Source organism: Coturnix japonica, chromosome 19 (assembly GCF_054131305.1).
Source record: "Coturnix japonica strain WE chromosome 19, WE-NBRP24, whole genome shotgun sequence".
Taxonomy (NCBI): domain Eukaryota; kingdom Metazoa; phylum Chordata; class Aves; order Galliformes; family Phasianidae; genus Coturnix; species Coturnix japonica.
In genome coordinates, this window is record NC_140681.1 from 11984313 (window position 1) to 12011665 (window position 27353).

General features: G+C 44.3%; 1 protein-coding gene across 1 annotated transcript; it reads right to left on the reverse strand.

Annotated features, from left to right (window-relative positions):
• Positions 1-927: 927 nt before the first annotated feature.
• VAPB (VAMP associated protein B and C) lies at positions 928-26642 on the reverse strand. The gene is made up of 6 exons (XM_015881758.3): positions 26557-26642; positions 11871-12023; positions 6498-6601; positions 4817-4897; positions 3549-3725; positions 928-2204 (listed from the first exon to the last, which is right to left on the reverse strand). Exons 1-6 carry the CDS (start codon positions 26612-26614, stop codon positions 2046-2048), a joined length of 732 nt encoding a protein of 243 aa, XP_015737244.1. The 5' UTR covers positions 26615-26642; the 3' UTR covers positions 928-2045.
• Between the last annotated feature and the right edge of the window lie 711 nt (positions 26643-27353).

Consider the following 27353-nt stretch of genomic DNA (forward strand, 5'->3'; position numbering starts at 1 on the left):
CTCAAACACATTCTTTAAAGCCAAGAATGATCTTTTTTTTTCCATTATTTACATCCTCATGTTTCTGTACAGGCCCCCTCAGCTGTTTCTGCAGAAGTTTGTCCTAACCTGTACCTGTCTCGGTCCCTCAGCTCAGTCTGTCACACTGATCTCTGTGCTCCGCTCTCCTGGCACATCGCTGCAGCCGCACTTCAGCTCTTTGCCCCTTCCATCCTGAGCAGACAAGAAGGCAGTAACATTTTAAAGTAACAAACCTTTCTGTTGCTACTTCCAGAGCTGTGCTCCTTAGGGGAACACACCAAACAGTTTTCCACCCTCCAAAGCCATTTTCTTATTAAATCTCACTCAAAGTTTCGCTTGAGGAACAAATGAACAAACACCAAAGTCAGTGGTGAAGAGCACGGCAGGCAGCGGCTGCCTGAACACCCTTCTAAGGGAATCCCAGGAGCAAAAAAGGAACGAAAGAAGCCACACTTTGAAGATGTTTCTTAACTTTGAACGGTAACAAAGATTTTGTCAGCAGTGGTTTCTGGGCATAGCATCTAAGATTATACAAGGGTTCGCTTGCTCAGAAGCCAGTTCATCTACTGAAGCCCGACACATTAAAGCAAATGAGTTCTATAAGAAAAGAAACAAAAATTACCTTCGCTTCACGTTCGATACGTTAGTGAGCATCTTAACTAACGAATCCAACTAAACTGAGAAACGAGAAGTTATCAGCAGCTCAGCAGTCAGCGCAGCCCCTGTGAACAACACACAGCACAGCAGTGAAGGATGCTCAGAGCGGGGCTGCTCACCTGGATTTTAAAGTGAGGCAGGGAAAGGTCTTCCTGAAACAAGGCTACTGGTTTCCTTATGAGACAAACAAACTAAGCTGGCAGATAATGCTGTTCCCTCCCCGCCAAAACAACAGTAACAAAAGAAACATTAATTTGGGGGCTTTATTTAATTTCTTTTTTTCTTCTTGTTTTTTTTTTTTTTTTTTTTTTTTTTAGATGCTACATCATCAAACAGGATTGGTCTTTTGATGGCATAGGACTAGTTTACTACTAATATTTTTTCCCCTAGATAGTCTTATTTACATACAAAAACAGTTTCCTGACCACTGTTTCCCCAATGCTCAGATGATCAAAACTCCCAACAATTGTGTAGTGCCCAAAACTACAGGAGGCAGAAGAATCTCGCATCACTACAGCAGCAGATTTTTAGTTCTAGTCACTGGCTTTAGAACAGGTGCCTTTTCATACCATAAAGCATTAGTCAATTTTGTGACAGGAAGGAAACATGAGATGAAATACATTAAATAAGTTAAATATGCATTAAACATCTCTGAATAACATTTTAATTCAACTAAATGAACCAATAGCAATGTAGCTTGGTCCCTCCATAAGAACAAGGCATTGACTTTTACTCCAAACTAGCATCATACCAGTCAATACACGCTCTTAATGATGCCCAGCACATTCAGCATTGCAACGTACAACTCTTTCCAGCTTCTCACTATTCATTTAAGTGTCAAGAAATTGGTAACTTGCACAGAGTTGAAGACACTGACAGAAAAACTGTTAAATTGATGAGCAGAACGGTGGGTTAACATATTTTACAGAAGTTATCAACACCTCCTGCCTAACCCAGCTCCAAACACCCCATAGGGCCAACTCCAGCAGTGGAGGAATCTTTTTTTTTTCTTTTCTATTTTTCCTTTTTTTTTTTTCCTTTTATTTTTTAAAAAGAGGTCATCCAGCAACATGTACCAGGGACTAAGAATGTTTAAAATGACATATACAATATTCCATTGTAGTGTTAAGTCATGATTTTCTTCCCCCTTCATCGCTGAAGAATATTCTTTCATTCATTCCCTCATTGTACATTTTAAACTTCCTAGATTATGTTACATAGTATTTGTGCAGGGGTAATTGAAAGGCAAGACCTGTGAGATGTCATACATTAATTTCTTTTTTTTTTTTAAACACTGTTATGAATAAATTTAATCCAATGATATGGCAGAACCATCAAACCAATTTACAATTTCCAGCATGCTGCCTCTACAAGGCTATTTTTCCTATAATTACACCAATGACAAAGAACAAAACCACCAAAGCAAGTAGTCTGGAGCTGTGCCCTTCATCCTTGACAACAGCTGCAGAAGCAGATATTGGGTTGTTTGTCTGGGGTGCCTTTCTCATCCGAAGTCCATCTTCTTCCTAAAGGAAGACAGATTAATTATTACTTCTACTGATTAAAAAAAAGGAGCTGAAAAGCGTGAGATGTTGAAGCAAAAGCTGCTGGTCTATGCATAAAGAAATAGTCAAGAAATAAAACTGTAATAGAAGTTACTGCAGCCTTAAAATCTGTCAGATGAGAAACTCAAAGCACCCAGTCAGTGTTTTTCCACTTCTGAATTCAAAGAGGTAACTCATTTTCTTCAGGAACACATTAAAAGTCACAGACTGCCCGATACCTCAGTGCTGCTAGAAATCTGGATGGGGGGAACTGACACCTGTAAACAGTAACTACTGCAAATAATTACTGCAAGGAAACAAACTTTTCACTTGAATATTTAACTTCCTTTACCTGGTCTGGCACTGACAGCACCTGGTGGCTGGCAGGAATTGTTAAATTACTGTTTTTTTTTCTGGAGTTTTCCGAAGTTTTACAGATGTTTCTAACACTCCACAAAAGGGAACAAGCAGTTGACAGCTTTGTGATGTTACTGTAAGATGTCTGCACAATTCTAGCCATCTCCTGTACAGCATCTTTATTCTGTCCCAGCTGAAACCAGCACATAAATGAAACACACTCGTAGAGCATTTATTGTACTGGGAGACACAAGAAGGACCAGGACATAAGAAGTTAAGCTTGTGTCTCTGCTACACACACACGTTACTTCTATGAGTAAAACACAAATGTTTCATAGAGCTTCAAAGAATTTCAACGTGCATCAACCAGCCACACAACATCAGAGCTGACAGAACAGAGTTCCTTTCATTAGGGCCCAGCATTAACAAATGCTGCATTTCCTACCAGTGCTGATACCTCTGAAACTAAATATCTATAATAAATGAAACCCAAACAGGTCCCCAGCTTGGTGATAATTTTCTCACCTGTTTGATTTCGCAGTCACATGCTGGGTATGACCAGAAATGCATTTCTTGTGCTACTTCAGTCATGTCAACTATGAGCTAGAGGCGTCATGACTAACACGTAGCATTGGCACAAAGCTGCCCTCAAACTCCCATCAGTCAGAGAGCACAGGGCCAAATCCAACACTGAATGCTTAATCCAGACTCAGGAAATGAGGTGGGGGAAAAAGAAATAAAAATGAGTGGGGATTCATTCCTTTGGGTTGCTATCCCATCAGCTTCTCCAACTGCATGAGCTGCGAGTTCCTTTCAGAGGAACCATTGATTTCCACACTTTTTTTTTCTGGCTTTATATATGTTGATTGACAACATTAAAATATTGTGCCAAGGATAAGCAAACAAGCCTTTCAGTCTGAATCTTTTATGTCAGGAGAGAAGTAAACATGGAAAAGAAGGAATCTTTACCTTAAACTGTTTATTCTCCTCCCGTAACCTCTGAACTTCTACTTGCAGCCTCTTATATTCTTCCATTATTTTCTTAACTTCAGCGTCATCCAAGGAAGAGCTTATTGATTTAGACATTACAGAGGAATCTGTCTTTGTTGCAGTTGTGGATACAATTTTGTTTATTTCTATGTCATGCTGTTAAAAAAAAGAATGACTTCTGGTTAGTTATTAACACCACATCTGATACTCATGAGGAGAATCGAGTAAGATCTCCTGTTCTACTCAAAATGTGCCTGTATCAAAAGAAGTAAACAACCTTTTTCTATCTTCAACCCTTATTTCCCCTTCCTGACCTGATCTGCAGCAGTAAGTGCTGACAAAAGGACCCCTTGTTTTCAGTCCTTGCACATATATGAGCGGAAATGCCATCAGACCACGTCCCACAGTATCAGAAATGTGACTTATCTGCTGACGTTCTGCTTGGAGTCGTGGTGCTTTCCACACCTTTCCCTCTCCAAGCACAACACAAGCAGCTGCTCCAAGAAGCAGCATGTTGTCAGGAACCACCCAGCTGCTCTGCTGCAGTTCTCTCATCCTTCCCCCCACTGGTTATCACATCTCCATCCTCTTGTTTTCCTGTGGCGAAGAGGAACTCCCAGCCCAAGTCAGGAAACAAAGGCTGCAGAGCTCCAAAGCCCACTGCTTCTCTTGGATTTGAATCCTCCCTCTGTTGTGCAAAGGGCTGGGCTCTAACAAAAACAAAATGCTCATTCCTCACCCAAATTTCTACCCATCTCTTAAAATGAAGCTTTCATTTATAAGTTATCAGGAACTTGTTACTATACCTGCTTTGTTTTCTCCTGATAATTTTTATAGATTATAGAAAAAGTTACCCCCAAACAGAACAGCTGTTAATTCCCACCTAATTCAGATTTCTTTCCTCATCACATCCCTCAACAGAGAAGCTCTCAGCTTTATCAATACCAATCAGTGCTTTGTTTAAAAATAACATTTTTATCCTATGCGATCATTTACTCAACAAAGAAAGAACAACTCAAAGATTTCCTTGTGCTTCCAATGCACTTACAAGGTTCAAATTAGCCGCTAGCAATGTAAAGCATCGCTAGGATTTAAAATGGTTTTATTTTATATTTTAAGAGGACGTGATGTAGGCAGCAAAGCAGAGTGCTCTGCCTGTTGCTTCCATGGCTGCCTGGACACACATGCCATTTTACATGATTTACCGAGGCATTAAAGTCACTTGATATGCAGCTAAAAATACTCACAGGCTTATCATTTTCCGTCGGTAGCTCAAACACACACCTAAGTTTTGAATCCATGAGTTCCTCCGGCTTTGCCTCTTTCCACTGGAATAATTTAATATTAAACAGGATAGTATAATAAGACACATCGAAAAGGTACTGTAGTATATAAACAAATCACACCATCCAATGAAAAACTGCACAAGCATTTATCACATTACCATTAAACATATACAGAACCAGAAATGGAAACCAAATGCACAGCTGAGCAGTAGCTTAGAAGGCCAGACTCCATCACTCTTAATAGTCTGAAACTCAGGTAACTTAAGAGAGAAAATGGAGTTCTTATGACTTTTCCTCACTTTGACCACACTTCTGGTATCACCGTATCGCTCAGCATATCTCAAGTAGGTGTCAAATTATGGGTAACCCCTGTGCAACCTGCAGAAGAACTTGACTCATCCTAAACAGCCGAATCGTACTTCAGTTCTTCTCTGTGGTTGAAGTCAGAGTTCTATTTTAAGCCTGTTGGCTGCCTGAGAAGCGCTGAAAGCTTTATAGTAGCCCAGTAATTTGTCTCACCTGTTTATCCAGAATAGGAAGATATTTGGAGAGTGGTAACAAAACTGAGAAGTGATCAAATGTTACAGGAAAAGAAATGGCACTGGGCTGGAGAGCTCCAGGAAACTGAAAAGACCATCTAGATCCTTAAAAACATTCTTTGCTAGCAGAATAATATTTTATATGGTATAAAGTAACTCATAAAATTAAAGGGTTAGAGATGCAGACTGGCTCATTCACCTAACGATGCAGACATTTCATTGCTATTCCTGTTTCTCTCACTGGATCTTATTTTAAAGCCATTAAACAAACACAGTGCCATTAATCCCCTCCAAAAAGGGAAATTCTCAACTCTACCAAAAAGGCCTCAGCTCTGAAGAACTGTTCAGAAGACGTGCAAAGACTGCTGAAAAAAACCATAATTTTATAAAAAAAAACCCTCTACCCACCAAAAAACCATGCTGCATATTCTAGGGCTGTTTTCTGCATATTCTAGGGTCTGTTTTCTGTTGTTGTTTTGTTTTAAATAAAGTAATGTGTACATTCAAATATAAACGTAGCCCCAGACATTACAGAATAATGGACATTTCTTCTTACTTATTGTGTCCTCAATAGTTATTAAATATTCTCTCAAACTAACAAAAGTTAGAGCAGAGTAAGCTTCCTTTTGCTTTCCTGTAGTAGTAGCAAAACCATACACTTCTGTTACTACCACTTGTAATCCACCATACAAGATCTATATGGGCAACTTAGTTATTTAAGCAGCAACAGAAGGAACAGAGAAAAAAACAATACTTGTAAGACATTTTCCTGGCGCCCACTGGGCAAAGGATCTGCTCAAGGGAAGAAATCAAGACAGACTACAAAGACACGCAATATAAAAGATATTGCATATCATGTCATATATAAAAGATACCACATGTCATATATATATATATATAAAATTACAACAACTTCACATGTTTCATAGCTTGGTGCACCATTACAAACAGCAGCCTTCCAAGGAAGCAACCGTGGTTGTGATAGCAATCTGCCAATGCTCTCAAGGAACATCCAGCCTGGTTTCCAAAGAGCCCTGAAGCAATGATGTCTTATGAATTACAGAAACAGAAATACATCCATTTTATTTACTTTCAATACTTACTACTGCTTCCATATCTGAAGTATCAGCTGGAGCAAACATAGACTGAACCATAAACTTGTGTTTACTTTTCTCATTGGGGTCATAGTCAAAAGGCTGTAGCATCACTGCAAGAAAAACCCCATAACGTTACGTTAATGTTGTTCTGATGCACAGTCATACACAGATGATTAGTTACAAGATTTGAGAAATACAAACATTAACATGATTGCAAAGTAGTGTATCTCTCTGACAAAGGAACAGCTGAGATCTGCAGCCCTACTTAAAATATTGAAGAAGTTAAAAGAAACAGAATTCTTCAGTCTGCACTGATTTCTGCCTGCAAAGTTTGGAACTGCTGAGCACAATGCAGTATTCTGTACATAAATACGGCGACATGATAGCAATTAATAGCAAACAGGGCAACATACAGATCTTCTGAGGCAGCAGGAAAGCCTCTCAATGAAAGAATCGGACAAACTTCAACAAAAATCCACATTTCATGGTCTGTGAGGCTCTCAATTCAACTGCTATGAACAGAAGCGGTTCAAGACGTGGGATTACTTTCAAGCATCATTGTTATTAACATGCACTGAAATTCACACACACCAATTGCAGGGATCTGCAGTGTACAGGTGTTATCCAAAGATCCCATTTATTGCAAATGAAGAAGAGCCAAACCAATCTGCCTCCTTCGATGAGCAGAATACGCGATGCCTGCGCCATTTTTACTGCACACACAATCTGTGGCCATCAACAACCACAAGCCTTTCAAAGCTGCAGGAAAAAGGAGACAGCGAATTGTCTCAAATGTGCAGTAAAATTCATGATACACTTTAACTGGCCTTACAATAATTAACTACTAGTCCAAAATAAACACTTCCATTTCAACAGGCTCCACGTAAAACTGTTCTTTCAAACAGAAATGACTGAACTGTGATGTGTATTTCAGCACTGCACAACATGTTGCTGAAAAGCAGAACAATCTTTTTGCCCCCCGTAACAGACACCTAACGCTTATTTCAAGTCTACATGATGTGCAAGAGCCAATGGGTACATGAAGCTATTTCACTGCTGAGGGAACTTCTCCAGAGCTGCAGTTGTACCAGTTTGCTTTGCTCAGTGTGACCATAAGCTCATTTGCAAATCATTATTTCCACAGTGATGGTGCTGAAACCATTCTTGAACACTGAGCAACTGCTGCTCTGAATTCCACTCACTGAATCACAACAGCAAGCAGCTAGAGAGGGCTTGACAGTATCAGCGTTGTTAGCACTTGTATTTTTAGATCAATACACGAAAGCCACATCGACACAAATTATTCAGCAAACGCCTTGTAAGCCAGATGGGAAGCTCAAAAATACTCCCTTTGTTCAAGAGGAAACCAAACCATTCAAAACCATTCAGCACACACTCTCGTACTATTGGGGGTTTCTGTGAAAGAGCAGTTATGGAAGTGCCCTAATTGTGACACAATTCACTACTGGGAGTACAGCTCCTTTGCTCTGACTGCCAATTGCAGACCTTACACCAGAATTACTCCTAAAAATATCTTTTCAAATCTTCTTTGCTGGTGCAATGTTACTGACCAGCTCCCACCAGAAACTGGTGTTAGAAAATAATTAACAGCAGATTCAGACAGGCCAGAACCAGCATCCATCAGCCAGTGGCTGCAATGCCCTCCTCGCCTCCACTGACTGCCCTACAGCTCAAACACCACAAGTGCTCTGTCATAAAATAAAACTGCAAAGCCACTGGGAGACCAATGGAATGAGGAATAATGTCTGTTGTATTTGCAAGACACGCCGCCTCTCAAAATTCACCTGAAGGACCAACCCCACATATATCCCAATCTGACATGTTTCAAATGAACGGGCACCAGTCTGCTCACACATTCCCACTGTATCTTCCATGTTTGATACGAACGATCTGCAGACGGTGAAGCAGAGTTGGTGATCAGCTAATGGTGAAGGTAATAACCATATCAAAGGCAGGGGAAAATTGAGGCAGGGAAGACATTATGCAAATGTGCTGTAAAAGCCTGCCAGGATCCGACCTTCCATTCCAAGAGCAGGAACGAACAGCCTCCCTGCTCAGATCATCAGCCTTCCTCTGGTTTCCATCTAAATTTATTAATGGCCTGTTCACTTGGTCTTGGACCAACACTGCGCTCACGCTTCAGTATCAAAGAAGGGGAAGAGTCCTTTACTTGTAGCATTCCAAGACATCAATCACAGTAACTCGTGGCCTCCTGGTAAACTAAACAAGCCAGACTTGGTCTGTCCTCTCTGAGTCAGGGCCCCCATTCATTCTCCACACCTGTTCTGGCTTGAATTCCTCTGTATGAGTTACTCTATGTATACAACCATGAAATTTTATTAATGACAACATTCACACTCTTATCTTTTCCACTGCCTAGTTTGTTTGCACACACTGCATTTGCCCTATTCACAGCCACATGATGTCAGCAACTTGGTCATCACTGATCAGTTACAATATCCTAACATCACCCACTTTGTTCAGAAAGCTTGCAATTATAGAAGAAGAAATCCAAGTACATGATTCTGCAGTTTTTATGACAAAACTCATCCTGTTTCTCTTACTGAAGCCTCCAAGGACACTCAGTTCTTGCTGCATGTCTTCAGCCTTTGAATTTTACATCATCGTAAGGGTTTTTAGTGTGCTGTCTTTGAGCCAGAACTGCTTACAAAAGCATTTAACAAGACTAATACCAAACATCACTAGCAATTTCTATTATCATTTGGAAGCCATACATCCACCGCAGTCCATGCTCAGCACTTGCCATGTTGGCCAATGAGGCCCAGGGGAGCAGCATATGGCTGGTGGCTGAGAAGGGGCAGAACTGCTGTGGGCAGCCCTGACCTGAAGGAAACACAACCCACCTCTTCCTAGTGAGGTAACTGCACAAAAGATCAGGGTACCTGACAACACAAGGATAACGTCAGCTCTCCCCATGCCCAGGAGTCTGCTTGGGCTGCTCTGTGCAGCAGGGCACACCATGCACCCTTCATCTCTCCGTTGTACACCTAGCTGCAGACATCAGCACCTGCTTCTAGTTTCTCACTCTTCATCTGGAATTCATTTGTATCTTTTATTTAGATTTCAACCTCTCGGAAGCCACAAAATCAGCTGTCTTTGTTCAAATAAGACACGTGTAACAAAAACAGAATGGGTGCAAACAGCCTTCTTTGCCAAGTACTTACAACCAAACGCAATCAAACAGGGTGACAGCACACATACACTTCCTGACAGTTACATAAACTCAGCTGTTAAAATTACACACCATTATATAACAGGTGAAAACATGGGCTACAAACCTGACTTTGCAGCAAGCAGTGCATGCTAACTGAGACTTAAATGCTGGTATTTAGGAGCAGCTGTGATAGGGCAAAAGAAGCCAGTATCCAACACTGCAGTAGAATAAAGAAAGCTTTGCTTTTCTAGCATTTTATGTGTGCGAAACGAGCCAAGACCTGGCATGAAATAATGTTCTGAGAGCAGCCTCTAAGGACAGAACACCTTCTCGTGAACTTCAACCAAAATAGGACACGCCTGTGGAACTGCATGTAAGAAAGGCACTCAGCTGCTATGGTGCAAGGAAGACAAGGCTGCCCTGAACCCAACTGTCAGTAATACTCCAAGAAACAAATTCACATCATTGTACTTTGGCACCGACCATTCTTTGCAGGCTGGAGGTGCTCTGTCAGTGCTACTGTGTTAAAGTCAGTCAGCAGTTCTCAAGAGAACAGACTACAAGGAGTAAACACTGCCCAATTAGCTCAAGAGTTTCAATAGAAATTCAACCACAAAACGAGCTGACAGCAGCTTCTATTCAGAATGGGTTAGAAAATGAAGAATTAACATCCGTAACTCCAGAATTCTGCAACATATCTACCCATAAATCTACCTTAATGTGTCACCTGAAGGACAATGTATGCGAACTGCTTGCATTTAATACATAATGTTAATAGAAGGGCTGGTAATTTAGCAAAGTTTATTACCATGACTAAGTAAAGAGAATCATGTAAGTAAGTAAAACAAAAAATGTAAGCTCTGTGATTAAATATTCCAAAATCATTTGCAAAACTGAATCATAAGCCACAAATTCTACAATAAAAGTTACGTATAAAAGGCAAGTTTTTTCAAAGCTTTGTGAGCAAGAGCAGCATAACAGGGTAAGCACAGCAATCTTTCACAACAGGATACTGCAGGTCACGTCTTGGTCTGGTTTCTGTTTGGGATGCTGCTGGGAAGAATGGGGCTGGAAAAGCACCTCAGATACAGGTTCACACAGCACTTGCCTATCCCATGTTCTGCTCAAGGCAGAGCAAAGGGTCGCTGTAAGCAGAAGTTTAAGAAAAAAAGATGTTGAGATCAAGAAGACGTTCTAAAAAGCGTGTTACTTGCTAGCAAACATTTCTCTTTGTCCTGTCACTATCCACACTTGTAGCTTGGTAGGAGACTAATTAACAGGTTATGTGTTTTGCCATACATAACTTCTGTTCTGATCATCTTCCCATTGGCCAGTAACCCATCTGCTTCTATTACACAGCATTAAAATTTAATTAAAGTAGTAAAAACAAATCTTCAGAAATCATTCCTGTACCTCAAAAACCAGACCTGATTTCTGCAGCCTGCCACCGTGAAATGCTTTGAGAGAGTTCTTTAGATTACACAAATACTCACTCCTTTATGCTTTCAGTGTAACCCGCTCCTTTGTTTTTTCCATTACCAAACTTTGGCAAGTGAAGAACTACTGACTCATTAGAGAAAATCATTAACCTTTCATATGAAATAGCACAGTTTTAGTCACTTGATGTTTCTAGCACCAAAGCATATTACATCTCCAAGGAACACAAAACAAGCATGGTTTCAAAATAAATGTTTTCTTAACTGGTTGGTTATATTGGGTAGTCTGGCAACCAACTATCAGCCTGAATCAGCGTGGCTGCAGTCCACCCATGTGGACTGTGCCTGTCCAAGCACTCGTTAGTTAGATCCTGCAGTGAGCTGGTTCAGGAAGTTAAGCTGGCAAAAAGCAACCGGACCAAAATAATCCCACTGGGAGGGCAGGGCTGCGGCAGCACTGCCTTGGATAGGCTGGCTAAGGCTGCTACGGAACCATATAAATTATTTATATATTCCTCCTCCCTCCCTCAAAACAAGATGTCAAAACAAACCCATTACTGCTAGAGCAGGACTAAGAGAAGCGAAGATATATTTATATATATATGAAATGGCTGCTCCTCCATGAAATCGTAACCTCCTGCTTTTACAAGCATTCCACACAGTACTTCTGTATTGCAAAACATTCCAAGAAATAATTCATTTGATGACGCCATCCTCAGTCACTAAAGAACTGATTGTATGACTTACCAGAAACATTAATTGATGTTCCTGCATCAATAATTCCACTGTTAGGCCTTACACAGTATCTACGTGGTGCCGTGGTCTTAACTTTGAAGCACACATTTCTGTCTGTAGGGTTGCCGAGTTTCAGGTTTGTAGTGACAACATCTGTGAATGGACCTGAGGAAGAGCAAAAGCAGGCTTTAGATTGCATCAGAAAACACTCGACAAGTAGAGGCTAAGCAGGTTACAAATCTCTGCTCACAAATCTTATAAAGTAATTAGATGTTCAACTTCCATCTATGGCACGTACAGATAACAACACACGCAAAGCGCAGGATGTAGGGAGGCCACTGAGCATGACTGTATGCTCACAGCACAACAGCTCATCATTAATAGCAAACAAAAAGGGGGGAATCATTTATACACACTACCAACACAACAACGTGCTATTCAAATGAAGCCAAATTCTCTGTTGTATCAGTTATTCCATTCTAACTGCTGAACCACCCAGGCTTGCAGAGAAGCCATATACACCAATGTACAGACTGAGCAGGGGAGGATATCAAAACCTACAAATGTCAGTAAGCTTTACCTTACGCTCATAAACTGCACCTCCATGAAGCCTTCCACCCGCTATTTAGAAAGGCTGTGCCAAAACCAGCAAGATGAGCGTCCACTGTGCATCACATGTGCTTGTTTTTAAAGAATCCTTCTGGCTACAACAAATGATACATCAGAAGAGATCTTCATAAAAAAAACCCAGCCTCACTGAGACAGGAAACAACCACACGCAAAGAGGGGAATTCTTGGATGCTGACAGCACTGGCAGTGATTTCTGTATTAGCAAAGCCAGAATCAGACCACTGTCAAGTTTGGAAACAACAAGCAGTAACTTCTCATAGGCTTCAATACCTACTTGAAATCATCAGAATCCCCTGGGTGGGGGGAAAGGCTCATTACTGACTTTCTATAAGACACGGATAAATGAGGCAGGTGTTGTGTGACTGCACTCAGATCACGGAGAAATAAGATTACAGCACTGTAAACCCCCTTTGATCAGCTGTCTTCTGCACAAGAGAAGTTACCTGCTAACTGAATGAAATACCTTCACCTATCCTCAGAAATAGAAGTAAACTTGAAAAAGAAAACGAAACAACAAAAACCCCATCAATTCTTTTCCTTGAAGACAGGACAGCCCTAATGTTTAAAAACTGTGAATGATCATTTTTATAATTAATAGTAATAATAAATACACGCATGGTCACCCCCCTGCTCTCTTGAGAAAACAAGACAGGTTCTCAGTTGCAGCAGGGATGGATTAAAATCACCTGAGGCAGCTTTCTTTTCTACAAGTTTATCATATCAATTCATCTCTTAAGGTGCCACTGAGCACAAACAACAAAGCACTGCAGTCCTGCAGCCTCCACCTAAAAACACAAATCAACCAAACCAAACCAAACCAAACCAAACCACCACCAGCACTGTGGCACCTTTCTGCCTGCTCTCTGAGCAAGCCAGCTCTGCATTCACAATGCAACCTGGCAGCAAAGAAGAAGCAATAAAATGCTCAGATCCAATGACAAAGACTCAAACCTGCACCTGGTGAAACACCGAGATGCAAACAAGAATGAAATACAGCTGTTGAAGTTTTGTCTGCGTTCTGCATGCAGGCTCTCTAGGTCTGATGGAAAATAACTGAGCAGAAGCCAAGAGCTGTTAAAGAAATTCAACAAGCCCAGCTATCAGAAAAATCCAGCGAAACATTGAGGAATGTAAAGATGGCAGCAGATCTTTCAGGTAGACCTAATTGGGTCTAACGTTTCAGAAGAAATTACTCGATGCTTTAACATTATGAACGTCCATTTACACAAATTACAGTGTGAGCTATTCCAGCAGAGGGAGGCTCGTCTGCACACAGCCCTACATGTGCAGCTGCATCCTCAATAGAGCTTTACTAGTCTGCACGCTGGGACAGATTTCCTGTGGGAAATACCGTGTTTTTACTTGGCTGATCCATGAATGCATGTGGGATTTGTGAGCCCCAGCACAGAGCTGCTGTTTGTAAAAGTAATATGACAATAATTCTATGTGTAGAATAATTTCCAAATGGATTTACTTATTGCTAACATAGACCATACCGAAATATTTGGCAGCAAAACCTTCCAACAGACTGAAATAATTTCTTCTTGTCTGCTCGACTTTTCCCTCTGCTGGGCTACAGAATGTTTCTTAGATACATTTCCCCCAAATTACGGGTCTTAGAGGTCAGCCAGCACAACTGCACCACAGGGCTGACGTCTGCTTTCAGCAAACCCATATTCAGTACAGCGCCGCTATTCGAATAGCAGAGCGAAGCAAATAGAAACAGACAAGTGCGGGATTAAAGTGTCAATACGGGTGTTTTGAAGTACATAAGAGAAGGAGAAATAGACTACTGAGTATAACTGGGGTAATCAGGGCATGGCAATGAAATACTATCGGCCTGCTTGGCCTGCCTTCCAGAAGTGAGTGCTGTGGGCTGCCAGCTCGGGATGAGCTGAACTTAGAGCACCTGCTGCTCTGGGACTGAGGCCTGGGTCAGCCTTCCAGTGAGGCTGGATGTGGGAAATGGGAGATTGGCCATTGCTTCCTGCAAGATGTATGAACAGCAGCTGCCCCAGCACAGAGGAGGCTGAAGGGAGGATTCATGGTGGCTGCAGCTCTGCTCTCTAGTGACAGCAACAGGCCCGAGGGAATGGCATGGGGCTGTGTGAGGGGAGAGGAACAGCAGAGGGAATCCTATGGTGCTGGGTCTGGGTTTGTGCAGGTTTTTTTCCAGGTATGGCCACACACCTACCTAGTGCTCTGCTTGTCAATGTGGGGCATTAGATCTTCTGGAATGGGCTCAAAACAAAATAATCTTTTTGTGACTGTTTTCATTCCTAGAAAAGTGAAACTTCTATTTCTGTAGCAGGAGTTTTCCAAATGACAGTCCGCATTTAGAAAAAACAAACACAACAAATTACTCCTGTTTATAAAGATTGGGAGAAAAAAATGCCACTGGTGCCAAAGCAAAGGCAAAGTGATGGGAGACTCGGGCTGTGTGTGCACCATGTGGCACGGAGCTGCCATGGGAGTGAGCGGCCTGGAAGGAGGGATGTAGCAAACAGAATCTGGTGGTTAGAGATTGGAATATTCCACAAGGACCCAACTTCTCCCTGCAATTGATGAAGTCAACTGATGTTAGTGAAATAGCGGGCAGCTACTAAATAGCAGGCACTAAAATAATACAAAACACAACAAACCCAAACCCACCACAGACACTATGTTCAGGACCAACAACAACTATAATGCTTTTTCAGGGGATTACTTTTCATCAGGCCCGGTTTCAAGCTACAGCTGCAGCTTTCCACCCGAAGATACGTACACGAGCTTTCATATTTGAAGATCACAGCGTTATCTCAGAATTTGCCATGCTCCATTTCCGATTCAAACACCAGAGCTGTATCAATCTTCCCTAAAACTGTCATTCTGCAGTGCACTGCATTATAATATCCCAGATCACTTCAGGAACAATACAAATGCCTGAGAATCAGGTCAAAAGAACATGATGTCAATGCTAGTTAAATTTTAAATAAGTCTCGCTGCAATAAAAAGAAGCGCATGGAATTGAACCAGCAAACCCCAGCTGATCATTCTTTGGTCAGCACAGCACTTGCTTTAAGTTTCTTACTGCCTTGCTTCAGTAACCATGTTACACAGCTACACCCCTTGAGCAGCGCTCAGACACTGGCACTGGGGACCTGCACCTTCCTGCAGAGCAGACATATCAAATTAAGGTAACAAGGTCTCCTACTTAGTAGGTTAAAACTAGCACATCCAGGTACAGGCTTTGCAGTCACGCTTCCTCTTGAAGTGCTGGCAGAGTTGTTTGAAGTAATGAAGGCACATGCTTTCATACTTTAACCTAGTGCAAATTCTTATCTGCTTAATGCGGGGCATCCCCCCAGCATTATGACATTACTGAACTAGTATTTTTCAGAGCAAATGCACTGAAGTATCATTTGGTACAAAAATGGCAATCACTGACTAGGAGGACGGCAAATAAATTCCCGTCAGCCTGTCCATAACACTCTCAGAACATCTTAGATGCTCTTTCATCACCTGTCCCTAAATAAGTTTTCACCACTCCAACTCAGCACCACACACACGTATTAGAAGGCATGGTACCCAGCTGCAGGCAGAAATAAAACTGGAGCTTCTTTGCAACAACAGGAGAGCAGAACACATTTCACTATGGTTGAATCCCATTGACGTGTCAGATGAAAGTCATTGATCACCAAACAGATTAATTAACCACAGAACGGTAACCAAGCAATCTTTAAGAAGCAGGATGATGAAAAAGCAGCAGAGAGGAAACCTAGATTGTTTTGTGCTATTGTCAAGAGCTCAAGCCTTACCCTATGTGACCTAACTAGGCAATAACTCATTTATTGACACAGCCACATGCTCTACATACATACAGATGGTGGGGGCTGAGCACCATGCCTCAAGCTCCCTCCCCTTCCCACAACCTACTCACACAGCACAAGGTACACGCACACCAGCCCCACAGCCCAGGGCTTCCCACTTTATTCAGGGGGTGCCTATCAACAACAGGGAGATGGTTAAAATAAACACACCAGTGGCAAAACTAAACATCAGCAAGAGGGCTCAATACCACGTGTAGCATTGCCTTACTATATAGTTATTTTAAAAGTTACATATGAAGTTGGCGACCTTTAAAGATTAATACTGAAATGAAAAAAGCTGAAATGTCAAGCAATGCGTTCTGAGCTATCAGCCAGGTGCCTGTGAATCAAGAAGACCTAAGATCCAATCAAGGTCTCCCACCACCTTACTCATCTTTAGGCAAATCACTCGAGAGCTTGATCTCTTGCTATTAAAAGCCTTAAGAGTTGACAGCAGTCCCAAAACAGAAGCAGGTTTGGACCCTTATAGTTTCCCTCTCTGTGAAGTCAGGAGAATACTTACCTAATTACAGAAAATCTTGTGAAGATTAGTGTTTTAGAAAGCACTGGATGCCAAGTTTTAATCACCACCACCATCTGGCTCTGGAGACATTCATAATTAAGTGAGCATCAGCAACTTTTGAAATCAAAGAAGTTGAAGAAAGAAACAAGAAGTGCCTGTGTTGCATAAACATCTTTATTTTACAAGTCTCTCACTGCAAGGACAGAGCTAACCCAAATTTGGTCATTGCTTTTAAGACAGAACTCAGGCAGCTCTTCATCCTTGTGTAAATCACTTGAACTTTTCAGTCCTCATATGGCTATTATAAAGAAGCCCCTAAAAGCTGTGCCCTTGTGTGACCGATTTTGTTCCTTACTATGACCATCCTCACCAAAGAGCCCTCAAAGCAAAGCAAATGTAGTCAAGTAGCCACTTCTGCAGTGCAAGCCATGATGAAAAGATTATTTTAAGTGCCATCCAAATCGCTCTCCATGCAATAATTTATGCTGTAATTTATTTATTTATTTCTTATAACATATAATCAATAAAATGATCTAAGAGGAGGAAAATGGGCACGTAGAACAGCAGCAAAATTACATGATCAAGGTGTCAAAGTCAGGTCAGGGCTGGCAGTGAATGACTCCATTTGGATGGATCAATCAGGGTCCTTCCCTGGCCTATTCCGACTCTACCTAGTTTTGCCAGATCATGCTTCACATTCAGTAAGAAAAGAATGTCAAAAGACAAATACAAGACTGAAGACTATTTTCAGAATATCTATTATCATGTAGTTTTTGTCACCTCCTGTTCCTCAGAGGATTATTAACAGTTTGACTTTACAGCTCTAAGAACTGTCAGGCCTCACAAGGTTCCAAGCAAAATGGAAGAATATGCCCTTCCTATAGTATTGCTATCAGCCTCATCTGGGGGTTTCCTTTCCCCCAGCTGACCTCTGCAGATTGTTATTAGACTCAAACATTATTACAGAAATCTCTGGCAACAAAATCATACACAAAGAAATATTTACTCTGTATCCTCACCTTAAAGCAGGTTTCTGCACACAAATAACCAAAAGCCCAACAACAGCCGGCTGGCTTCTAGAGGTATATCTGTTTCAGCTTTGCTTTCATATCCCTTCAGAACTGAGTGCCAAGCATATTGTGTTACCTTGTTCATTCCATTCACCAATACCACACATAACAACTGTCTGCAGGTATGAAAACAGGTCAGAGAACAGGGCCACACTCGTCTTGGTGGAACAGCAGCCACACATCTTTCAATAAGCATGAAAAACTAAGGCCCGTGTATAATAAGATACCTAGCTATTCTGCATAGCCTCATTCACACAGTCACAGCTGGTATCAAAAGGACTCGGAAACAAAGCACAGGCCCCTGGGGAGCAGCAGGGATGCAGCAGCAGAGTGCGGTGTGATGGTTTGCTGTGCAGCTGCCCCAGAGCTGCACTGGCTGCAGAATGAAGGCGCTGAGAAGCATCTCCTGGCAAGAGGCAGCACTGCTTTATCTTCCACACCCCACCCCAAAGTAACCTCCTCTTTTCCTTATACTTCTTGTCAAGCAATTTTGTTGAGTCTTATTTAATCACTAATCTCTATTTCAGATGCACGTGCAAATGGTAGGGAAGGAGCAACTGAACCACTCTAATTTTATGCTCATAAATACTCTTCAAATAGACAAATCTGATGTGTAACTTACATAGCAACTCTGCAAATACGTTAAGTGCAGAATTATGCCCGAATTGCGAATACCAAAGAAAAGAGCAAAATTAGAGATTTTGGGATGCACCACGAGTAGCAGCTTTTCTAAGTACGTTAAAAAACCCAAACCCACAAAAATTAAATAGGCAGCGAGATACTAATTACGTCTATAAATGAGAAGGAATCCTGAATTTAGCAAGATGCTGTTCTGAAGAACCAGCTGAAAACCAGCCCATTAACTGTGCTTTAAAGATCAGAGAAAAAATAAATAAATAGGAAATCAGGCAGAAGCAGTGGGAGAACTTAATGAAGGGAAAAAAATACCCGTGGTTTATCCTGTTTGGCACAGGACGATATACATGTATGAAATTGCATTCTGCAAACGTGAGCTCTCATAAGCATTATCTGCATCACTGTATGAGTGATATCAAGAAGTACAGCGTAAAAACAGCTGTAAAAACATTTCGATCACTGCCCTTAGACCTTTGTTCCTGGTCTGGTGAACATGCAGGAAGGCCACAGGAGGAGCCACTGCAAAGCAGTGAAGGTTACACGTGCAAACATCCTGAAAAGATGCCCTGAATGTCAGAGATCTCAACAGCTGCAAATACAAGCAGGTGAAGGGCAGTGCAAAGAGCTACAGGGCTGGGCTCCTGCATGAGAAACAGCAGCAGCACCAGGAGGATGAAATAACTGGTTAGATGAAAAGAGCAGTCAGATGGAAAACAAAACATTCTGTGGTTGGTTTGTCTTATTTATTTATTTTTTTAATTAAAGAATTACACAGTCATTTTACACGCCTTCTAAAGCGTCTCCAGAAGGGTTTGTGAAAGCCCAGGATCTGGCTGCATAGTGAGTCCCACACAGACGCAATCCCACATTCTGCACTGAAAGCAAATGGATCTCCAGGCAAACCTCCCCCTCCTCTGCTCTGCACCCCTTGTGGCAACCAACCAAGAAAACAGGATTAAATTTAGAACGATGAAATCTTTAATCCACCGCACCATGGTGTGAAGGACTTTGGTTACTGCTCAGAAAACTAGATGCTGAAATAGTTTAGCAAGGAGATTATTTTCATAAAGAATTTCTAATGACGTGGGATAAAGTCCTGCAGGCAGCAGACCTGCCCAATTTGTAGGTATGTTTTTGAGGCCAGAAGAATGACAGTGGAGGTTGGCAATATCCAGGAGAGCTGTAATGCAGGAAGGACACATCCAGTCAACTCCCAGCCTGCATTGCCTGGATAGCGTAAACACTCCGTCACTTCCATCCACATATGCTTTAATCTTGCACTGAATTAAACATGGAAATGGCAATTTGCTTTGCATACATTCTCTATGCAAGATTGTGACAGCTGCTCCAGAATGATGGCACAAATCCCTCTCTACAAAAGGTGGCCCAGCAGATCACATCTTCCAATCCAGCAACAGCCCAGACATACTATATATATATATATATATTTGCCTTGTGTAGAGATCTCAGTCTACAAAGCAGGTATAAGAGGATTTATATATTGAATAAATATTGAATCAAAAGCCAGAAGAAGAGATTTGGCACGAATCTGTCATTAATTTAGATAAATTGGCACCTAAATATTGATATAAGTAAGCAAGATAGGCTCCCTTTCTGCCTCGCTTCTCACACAGCAGGATGCTGCCAGCACTGGGTGCTGTGCCTGGCAGCGCTGCTGGAGCACCTGCCATCCTTGGAGGAGAGCAGAGCAGAGCAGAGCTCCCACTGGGAAGGACTCCCAGCCCAACCAAATCATCACATAAATCAGTGAGGATTTATTGGGAGGGAAAAAAGGGCTCGTGGCAGAGTGATGATAATGTGAAAGATCACATTCCCAACAAAAACAAAGATGAAATTTAAGTCTGAAGCAACAGCTGTTACCACAAACAAAACTGTTGCAAACATCATCAATAAAGCTCTCAAAGACAAGCAACCTCACTGGCAAAAGAAAAAAAGCAATAGGAGTGTTACTGTACCAGCTGGGAACTGCTCTCAGCAGTTATGGACCAATATGGTAACAAGACAGTAGAAAACGAATGTGACCGCAAGACGTGGGCAGGCTGAGCAAGGGTCATCTGATTCCTGCATTGTCTGCAGCTCAGCACAAAGCTATGTTTAGAGGCACAGGGAAAGCAAAAACAAGAGAAACACCCAGGTCACCTGGTTTTAAGAACTGCACTATAACCTATGCAGAAGTGAAGCTGCCAACTTAATCCAAAGCTCACGGGACTCAATACCTTCCAGAGCCACATGTGTACAGCAAATTATGCTTAAGGCGGGCAGTTGTTCACAGATGCATGCTGAGCTGAGCTCATGAAGCTGGACCACTCCCTATGGTGATGATGCCATTTTTCCAGCTGAGCATCAAAACAGATCTGATTATTTAAAGGTTTCCACTGATTTTTACAATCCTAACTCTGAATTAAAGTACAATTAAGCAAAATTCAGCTTTGCATTCAAAGGTAGCTAACCCGTTTAAAAATAAACACATCACTGCAGAACTACTTTAAGTCTTTATAACACCTGAAAAGATGAGAGATGTAATAATTCACTTCCAATGAAAAGATCAGACAAACCCGTGCAGGTTCTCAGTGCTTGTTCCTCTTCCCCAGGTGACAAGGCACCGCACACAAGCAGGGCAGCAGCTGGGAAGCAGACTGTGCTGCCATGCACTTGTCAACCTGCACCTGCTGTGACACATTACCTGTGCCGTTGTTTCAACATGACTGCCACATTCCCAGGGCTCAAGGCAGTCACTCTCTGCTCTATATTTATATATACATATTCAATGTCATTACCAGGCATTTTCTGAAGTGATGAATAGGAGGAATGTGCCATCATCCCATCCAGACAGACATTCCACCACCCTGAGGAACCCTCAATAACCAACTAGACAGCCTTGTTTTCCGTGCATCAATGCAGTGGTTCCACAGCTGAAACTGTGCAAGAGTTTCCAATACAACGGCCTCTAAAAGAACAGTTACAGGACCTTCCGATTAGAAACTTAGCTGAAAACGGGTGCACAAACATCCAGTTACCAAGGAATAGGAAATTCTGAATGTACTGCCCCTTACAACAACAGCAAAGAGCCGACCATATTAAAAATGCAAAACTCCGCCAACCTAGGAGAAGTATACTCCAAATATGAATTGTTCATGCTGACTCCATCACCACATAAGGATCTTCCTAGAAATAGTAATATTTTGCTCCCATTATTGCTCATTACTTCAACTGCAGTTCTTAGAATCAGCGCGGTACAAAACAATTCAGAAGACCTTAACCCGTACAACACACCAGCTGAAGCCTTCAAGTTGACTGTGAGAAATCAAAGCAGTCTTAGAAGACCTAAATACATTAATTAAATCTAATGGAAAACGTGGCTAAACTTCATCAGCTCCACACATCTCAAGCCACTGTTACTTGGGTCTCTCACCAAAAGCTCTTCATATTTTAAGGCTCAAATTTTTCTAGCCCACTCTTGTGCAGCTCCTCACCCTGTCCCTGTGGACTTGACAGTGTCCTGCATCCATGCACAGGGCACCAGGCAGCTAAAGCAGCACAAAGCAGCCCTGCCTCAACTTACTCCACCTTTCCAAAAATGAGCTGCACCATCAGTCAGGCACCACGTGTCCCCTCCTGCCTTTACCCTCAGCTCCTTCCCTCCAAGCACTGCTCTTTTAAAGTGAAGAGTCTGTAGAAAGTGATGAAGTAATTATAAAATTAACGCATATGAAATCAGAATAATACAGGGAGATGCAAGCCTGTCCAACTATAATGAATGCTTAATAGTTAGAATAAGCTACTAATTTTGCCAAAGTTGCAGTAATAGCTCGCATAACATGAACTGCAAATATTTAAACGTGACTAGAAAATGAGCAATGAAACATAGATTCACACAGATTTATGAGGGCTGTTACTGAAATACTGTGTTCTCTTTTTAAGTGTAAAACTTGGTAATTAAATTCAAATATGCAGAAGGATGTGAGGGCTTACTCCTATTTGATCTAACAGCAATTTTATTAGAAATAGGGCAGAGAAGAGGGCAGCAGGTTTTCCAGCAGAAGAGCAGCCATTGGCACAGCCTCGGAGAGCAAGGAAACCCAAGCACTGACTGCCATTACACTGCCAACACCAGAAGGGCTCTAACAGTTAAAAGGAAACACCACATAAATTCTCAGCTTAAAAGATGCATATTAATTACACTAAAGAGGCAACTTCTCACAACACTGTCAGCATTTCGCAGCCATAAACAAAGCCTGTTCCGGTGGCAGCGATGAGAAATCCCTATTTATCCAACACAGGATGAGCACAGTCAGATCCCCGCGCACACAGGCTGCAGCAGGGCGGCAGAGGAGCTGCCAACTGCAGTGTCTATGAAGTGCTGAGCCTCTCCTTGAGACCGCTGTAACATAAGCACATCAGGCCAACCACCCCCATGCACTGCTGGGCTGAGCAGCCTCAGCTCTGTACCTGCATTCAAGGCCAGGCTGGATGTGGCTCTGGGTAACCTGGTCTGGTGGTTGGCGACCCTGCACATAGCAGGTGGGTTGAAACTAGATGATCACTGTGGTCCTTTTCAACCCGGGCCATTCTATGATTCCACAATCTGTCCCACAGGAGGTCTGCACACCCGCTCTGCCATGCACAGACCTGGCTACAGCGTACAGATGCACATGGAGCTCCAACTCTCCTGCAGTACAGCAGCCACTGGTCTGTGCCATGCAGGCTGCAACCAGCACTGCAGGAAGGCCCCAGGGCCCAGCACAGCCCTCCCTGGAGGGGAAGCAGCATCACCAGGCCTGCAGCTTCATGGGGAGCTCTGCCCGTCCTGCTCTATTGTTGTGGCCTTTTCCGCACAGTCACACAGAGATGTATCGCACGCATGCAGGTGGAAAAATCACACGCTGGAAACGGGAAACAGCATTTCCAACAGGCAATAATTTATGCTGGCAAGCAAGGGATAATTTATCCTGGCAGTACTGCTACTTGCCACTTGGGGAGCAATGCAACAGTGAGTGCTGAGTCATTAGTCCCGGCTCACCTGGAGCGAAGCCCCCTGTGTGTGCAGGGAGCAACCTCAGGGGTGAGAGCCCTCTGCCAACCTCCATCATGACACTGAGCTGCAGAGAACGCAGCATTCAAGCAGCTAAAGATCCAGGCATGTTGTAAAATGAGTTATAATCTAACAGTATTGTACTTGCTGGAATTAAATCTCCTCCAGGTGGGCCCATGCCGCCAGAGGATGGATGTGCTTCACCAGGAACAAGGCAGCGTCATACAGCAGAGACATGGCACTGCAAGGAGCGGTTTTATCAATGTGCTTCACAGAAGGCACCAGAGCTGCACAGCCCTACCTGAGCTTGCAGGCAGTACCTTCAGCCAGGCCCCTGACCACTGCAATCTAACTTACCATCCTCAAGCAGGTCATTGGATGCTCTTTAGTCCTAGATTAACAGAAAAGGAAACGTACATATGGAACAAATATGGTCCTTTTCATCGCTCATTACCACTAAAGCCTGAACAACAGCCTCGTGCTTTTCTCACCCAGGCTGCAGAACTGTGCTGACCAACCAGAGGAAGTCAGAGCTACCAGCATCAAAGAGCACAGCGAGGAGCAGAGCCCCAGTACCAGGAGGGGCACATCCTGCAGCCTGTCACTGTGCTACAGCACACGGCCGTGCTATTTTGGAGCACACGTGTGATGGTGTAGGAGGAGGAGGTGGGGAGGAAAGACAACCCCTGTTCATGTTCACATGCTACAAAAAAAGCGTTCTGGCACAAATATCTCCTCTGCAAAAAGACACAAAGGCGGTGTTGTGAAAGAGAGCTCCAAGCACGCTTAGAGGAATTGCTGCAAATGAAGGGCTACAGAAGACTCCTAATAAACATCTTCAAATCCTTTAATTGCAAGCGCTGGCTGACAGAGACTGCTGCAGTCCTGCATTGGGACACATAGAACAAACCTTCACTTTGGGATCTTATTCCTACATCCTACTGTCAATGTCACACCTCCCTCTTCAGCTTAAGATTCAAGAATCATGCTGTAACAACAGAGCTGCTAACAGTCTGCTTTATCCATCCCACTGCATTATGACCAAGGCTGCTCCCCACTCCTGGTGCTGTGGTACCCAGCCTATGGTCTCACCTCACCAACACCGCTGCCCTGAGTTTTCCATGCACGGCAGCACCGCCGCCGTCTGTCATGCATCAACTCGCTCCATGCAGAGCGATGCTCTGCAAATAAACACCGCTATTTACAAAGGTGAGAAAATCACAGCTGCCACAGTGCCAGGCAATATGCCATCGCAAACTGCACGACGGGGACTGCTTAGGGCAGACGTTACTTGGTGAAAGCTTCAAACGGGGCCTTCCTGAATGAAGGGCAGCGGTCAGCACTCCTGTCAGGAAGGACTGTAGGGCAGAATTTATGGCCCAGGCAGATGAAGGCTATCCGCAGCATTAAGCCTATCTGAACATTAATATTTAAGCACGCATTAAAACTAAGCCATTTGCTACTTGCAGCTAGTCAAGCTGTGTTTTACATTACAAGGAATATATGTTGCTGGCCGAAGGTTGGACACAGAAAAGCTCCGTGGCTGGTGGATTTAACACCAGTGGCTCCTGATGGCAGACCCAGCAGCACTACCCCAATAAGCAGCCAGCCTGATTCTGTACCTGCCTGTAAAGCACAGCCTCAAACCACAGCCACAATCTCACCACTGGTCAGCACCAACTCAGGACACACGTTTTGCCCACCCGAGTTTGGATCTTTCTTCTGGTTGGAAGTAACGTTACTTGCATCCAGAACAAGATGAAAATCAGCCCTTAGCATAAACAATATTGGAACAACAGTTTACTTCTTAAGCATGTTTGATTCTGCTGCCATAACAACATGCAAACACTACAGCTTACCACAAGGACACGTTCATTCCAGACAGCATTTATTACCAGGCTTTTTTGATAAGCCCACTCTGCACTATTAGTCCTGATGTGTTTATTGCTAAAACCGGGTAGAGGCTTCCCCTAAGTGTAAAGCATTACACGAAAGCCTTGCAGATAATGAGCAGTTTAACCCGGCGCCAGCAAATAAATCACTATTTTTAAATAAAGGCTCGTGGCCAGGTATTCGTATGAAGCCGTGAGTACCTCTGACTCCGGGAGCATAAATAAACTTGCCGAATGCTTCCTGGTAATCCCCGAGCGTTGTATTACAGCAGCACTATCTGTCAGGTTACAACCTTGGCATTTCAATGCCAGCAGTAACTCAACCCCATTCAAAACCTTTATTTAACAAAAAACCCCGAGTTCTGCGCAGTCAGACGGCGCACAGTGCACACACCTCATGGGGTGTTACGAGGCGCTGAGCACAAAGCACACAGCCGTGTTTCCCGCATGGAGCGGCCCCAGCCCCGCACTGACAGCTCCGCGTCCCGCAGCGCCTCGGGGCCGGATCTCAGCGGGCAGCGGCTCCGCGCTACGTCAGCCGCCCAACCTTCCCGTCCCACCACACCTCCGCGCAGGCCGAGGCCCCTCCCGACGCCCGCGGTTCCCTTCTCCCCCGCCTTCCCGCTCCTTCGAGGCCCGGCCCGGGGCCTCGCCCTGCGGGGAAGGTCAGCACGGGGGAAGAGCGAGCGGGGCCGTGATGCCGTGAGCCGGGAACAGCCGGGAGCCGGGACCTGCGGGCGGCGGCCGCCTGCCCCCACCCCGCGCTGTCCCCATCGGGCCGGGCCACGCAGCACCGCCCGCAGCGCGGGGTGGGTGCGGGGGCACAGAGAGGCCCGTGGCGGCGGGGATCCCGAGCTGGGAGCCGCCTCTTCTCTTCCCCCGGCCCCGCCCGGGGATGCGGTTGAGGCCGCGGCGATGAAGGACATTTTCGCGGCGTCGCCCAGCCCCGGCCCCCGGAAAATGGCTGCCGCCGAGCGGGGCCTGAGAGCGGCCGATCCGCGGGGCCGGAGCGGGGCAGCGGCGTAGGACGGGCGGATCCGCGTTACCTTTGAATTTGAGCTCGTGCTGCGGTTCCAGGCTGAGGACCTGCTCCGCTTTCGCCATGTTCCTCCTCCTCCTCCTCGGCGGTGGCGGCACCAGGCGGAGAGAGGAAGGGCCGGGGAGGGAGGGAGGGAGGGGAAGGAAGGAAGGAAGGAAGGAAAGGGGGGAGGGAGGAAAGGAGGGCGGGCAGGGCGGTGCGCTCACCCCCCCGCAGCGGTGAAGGGAGCGGCGCTGCGGGCGGCGGAGCGGAGCCGGGCCGGGCTGGTCGAGGACGGCGGGCAGCGAGCACCGGGCTGGGCTGGGAACGAGGGAGGAGGAGGCGGGGCGGAGCGGGGCGGGGATGGCGCAGCGCGGAGCGGGGACGGGCTGCGGATGGAGCGTGAACCGCCGCGGGGATGGGGGCGGCTCCCGCTGCGCTGGGGCGGGCGGAGGGGACGGAGGGGAGCAGGGATGGGAGCTGGGTGCAGCCGGACGGGGTGAGGGCAGGGCAGGAATAACCCACGCGGTTCAGTTATCATGGAGGTGCTGGTGCCGCTTTAGCACCCGGTTCTGTTCGGACCCCCGGGCGTGGCAATGTCCGAGCAGCGCTGCGGGGCCGCCAGTGACTCAGCTGCTCCCGAGCGCTCCTCCACGATAAGGGAAAGAACAACGACGGGCCGAGCAGCGCCCGACCCGCAGCGTCAGAGAGCGGCTGTGCACGCAATGAGAGCCGAAGGGAACGAGGGCGTGAGTGCAGGGCAGGAGCGGAACGGGACTGGGAAACTGGCATCAAGCGCTAGGAAACGCTACCTTGGTCATGAAT

Bases quoted from the DNA above. Each gene is read 5' to 3' on its own strand.
- VAPB (XM_015881758.3), bottom strand. From the start codon at position 26,614: ATGGCGAAAGCGGAGCAGGTCCTCAGCCTGGAACCGCAGCACGAGCTC. The intron at 6,602-11,870 runs GTAAGTCATACA...TTTTTCTTGCAG, and splicing joins AACATCAATTAATGTTTCTG to TGATGCTACAGCCTTTTGAC. The intron at 3,726-4,816 runs GTGAGTATTTTT...TTTTTTTAACAG, and splicing joins CGACGGAAAATGATAAGCCT to CATGACATAGAAATAAACAA.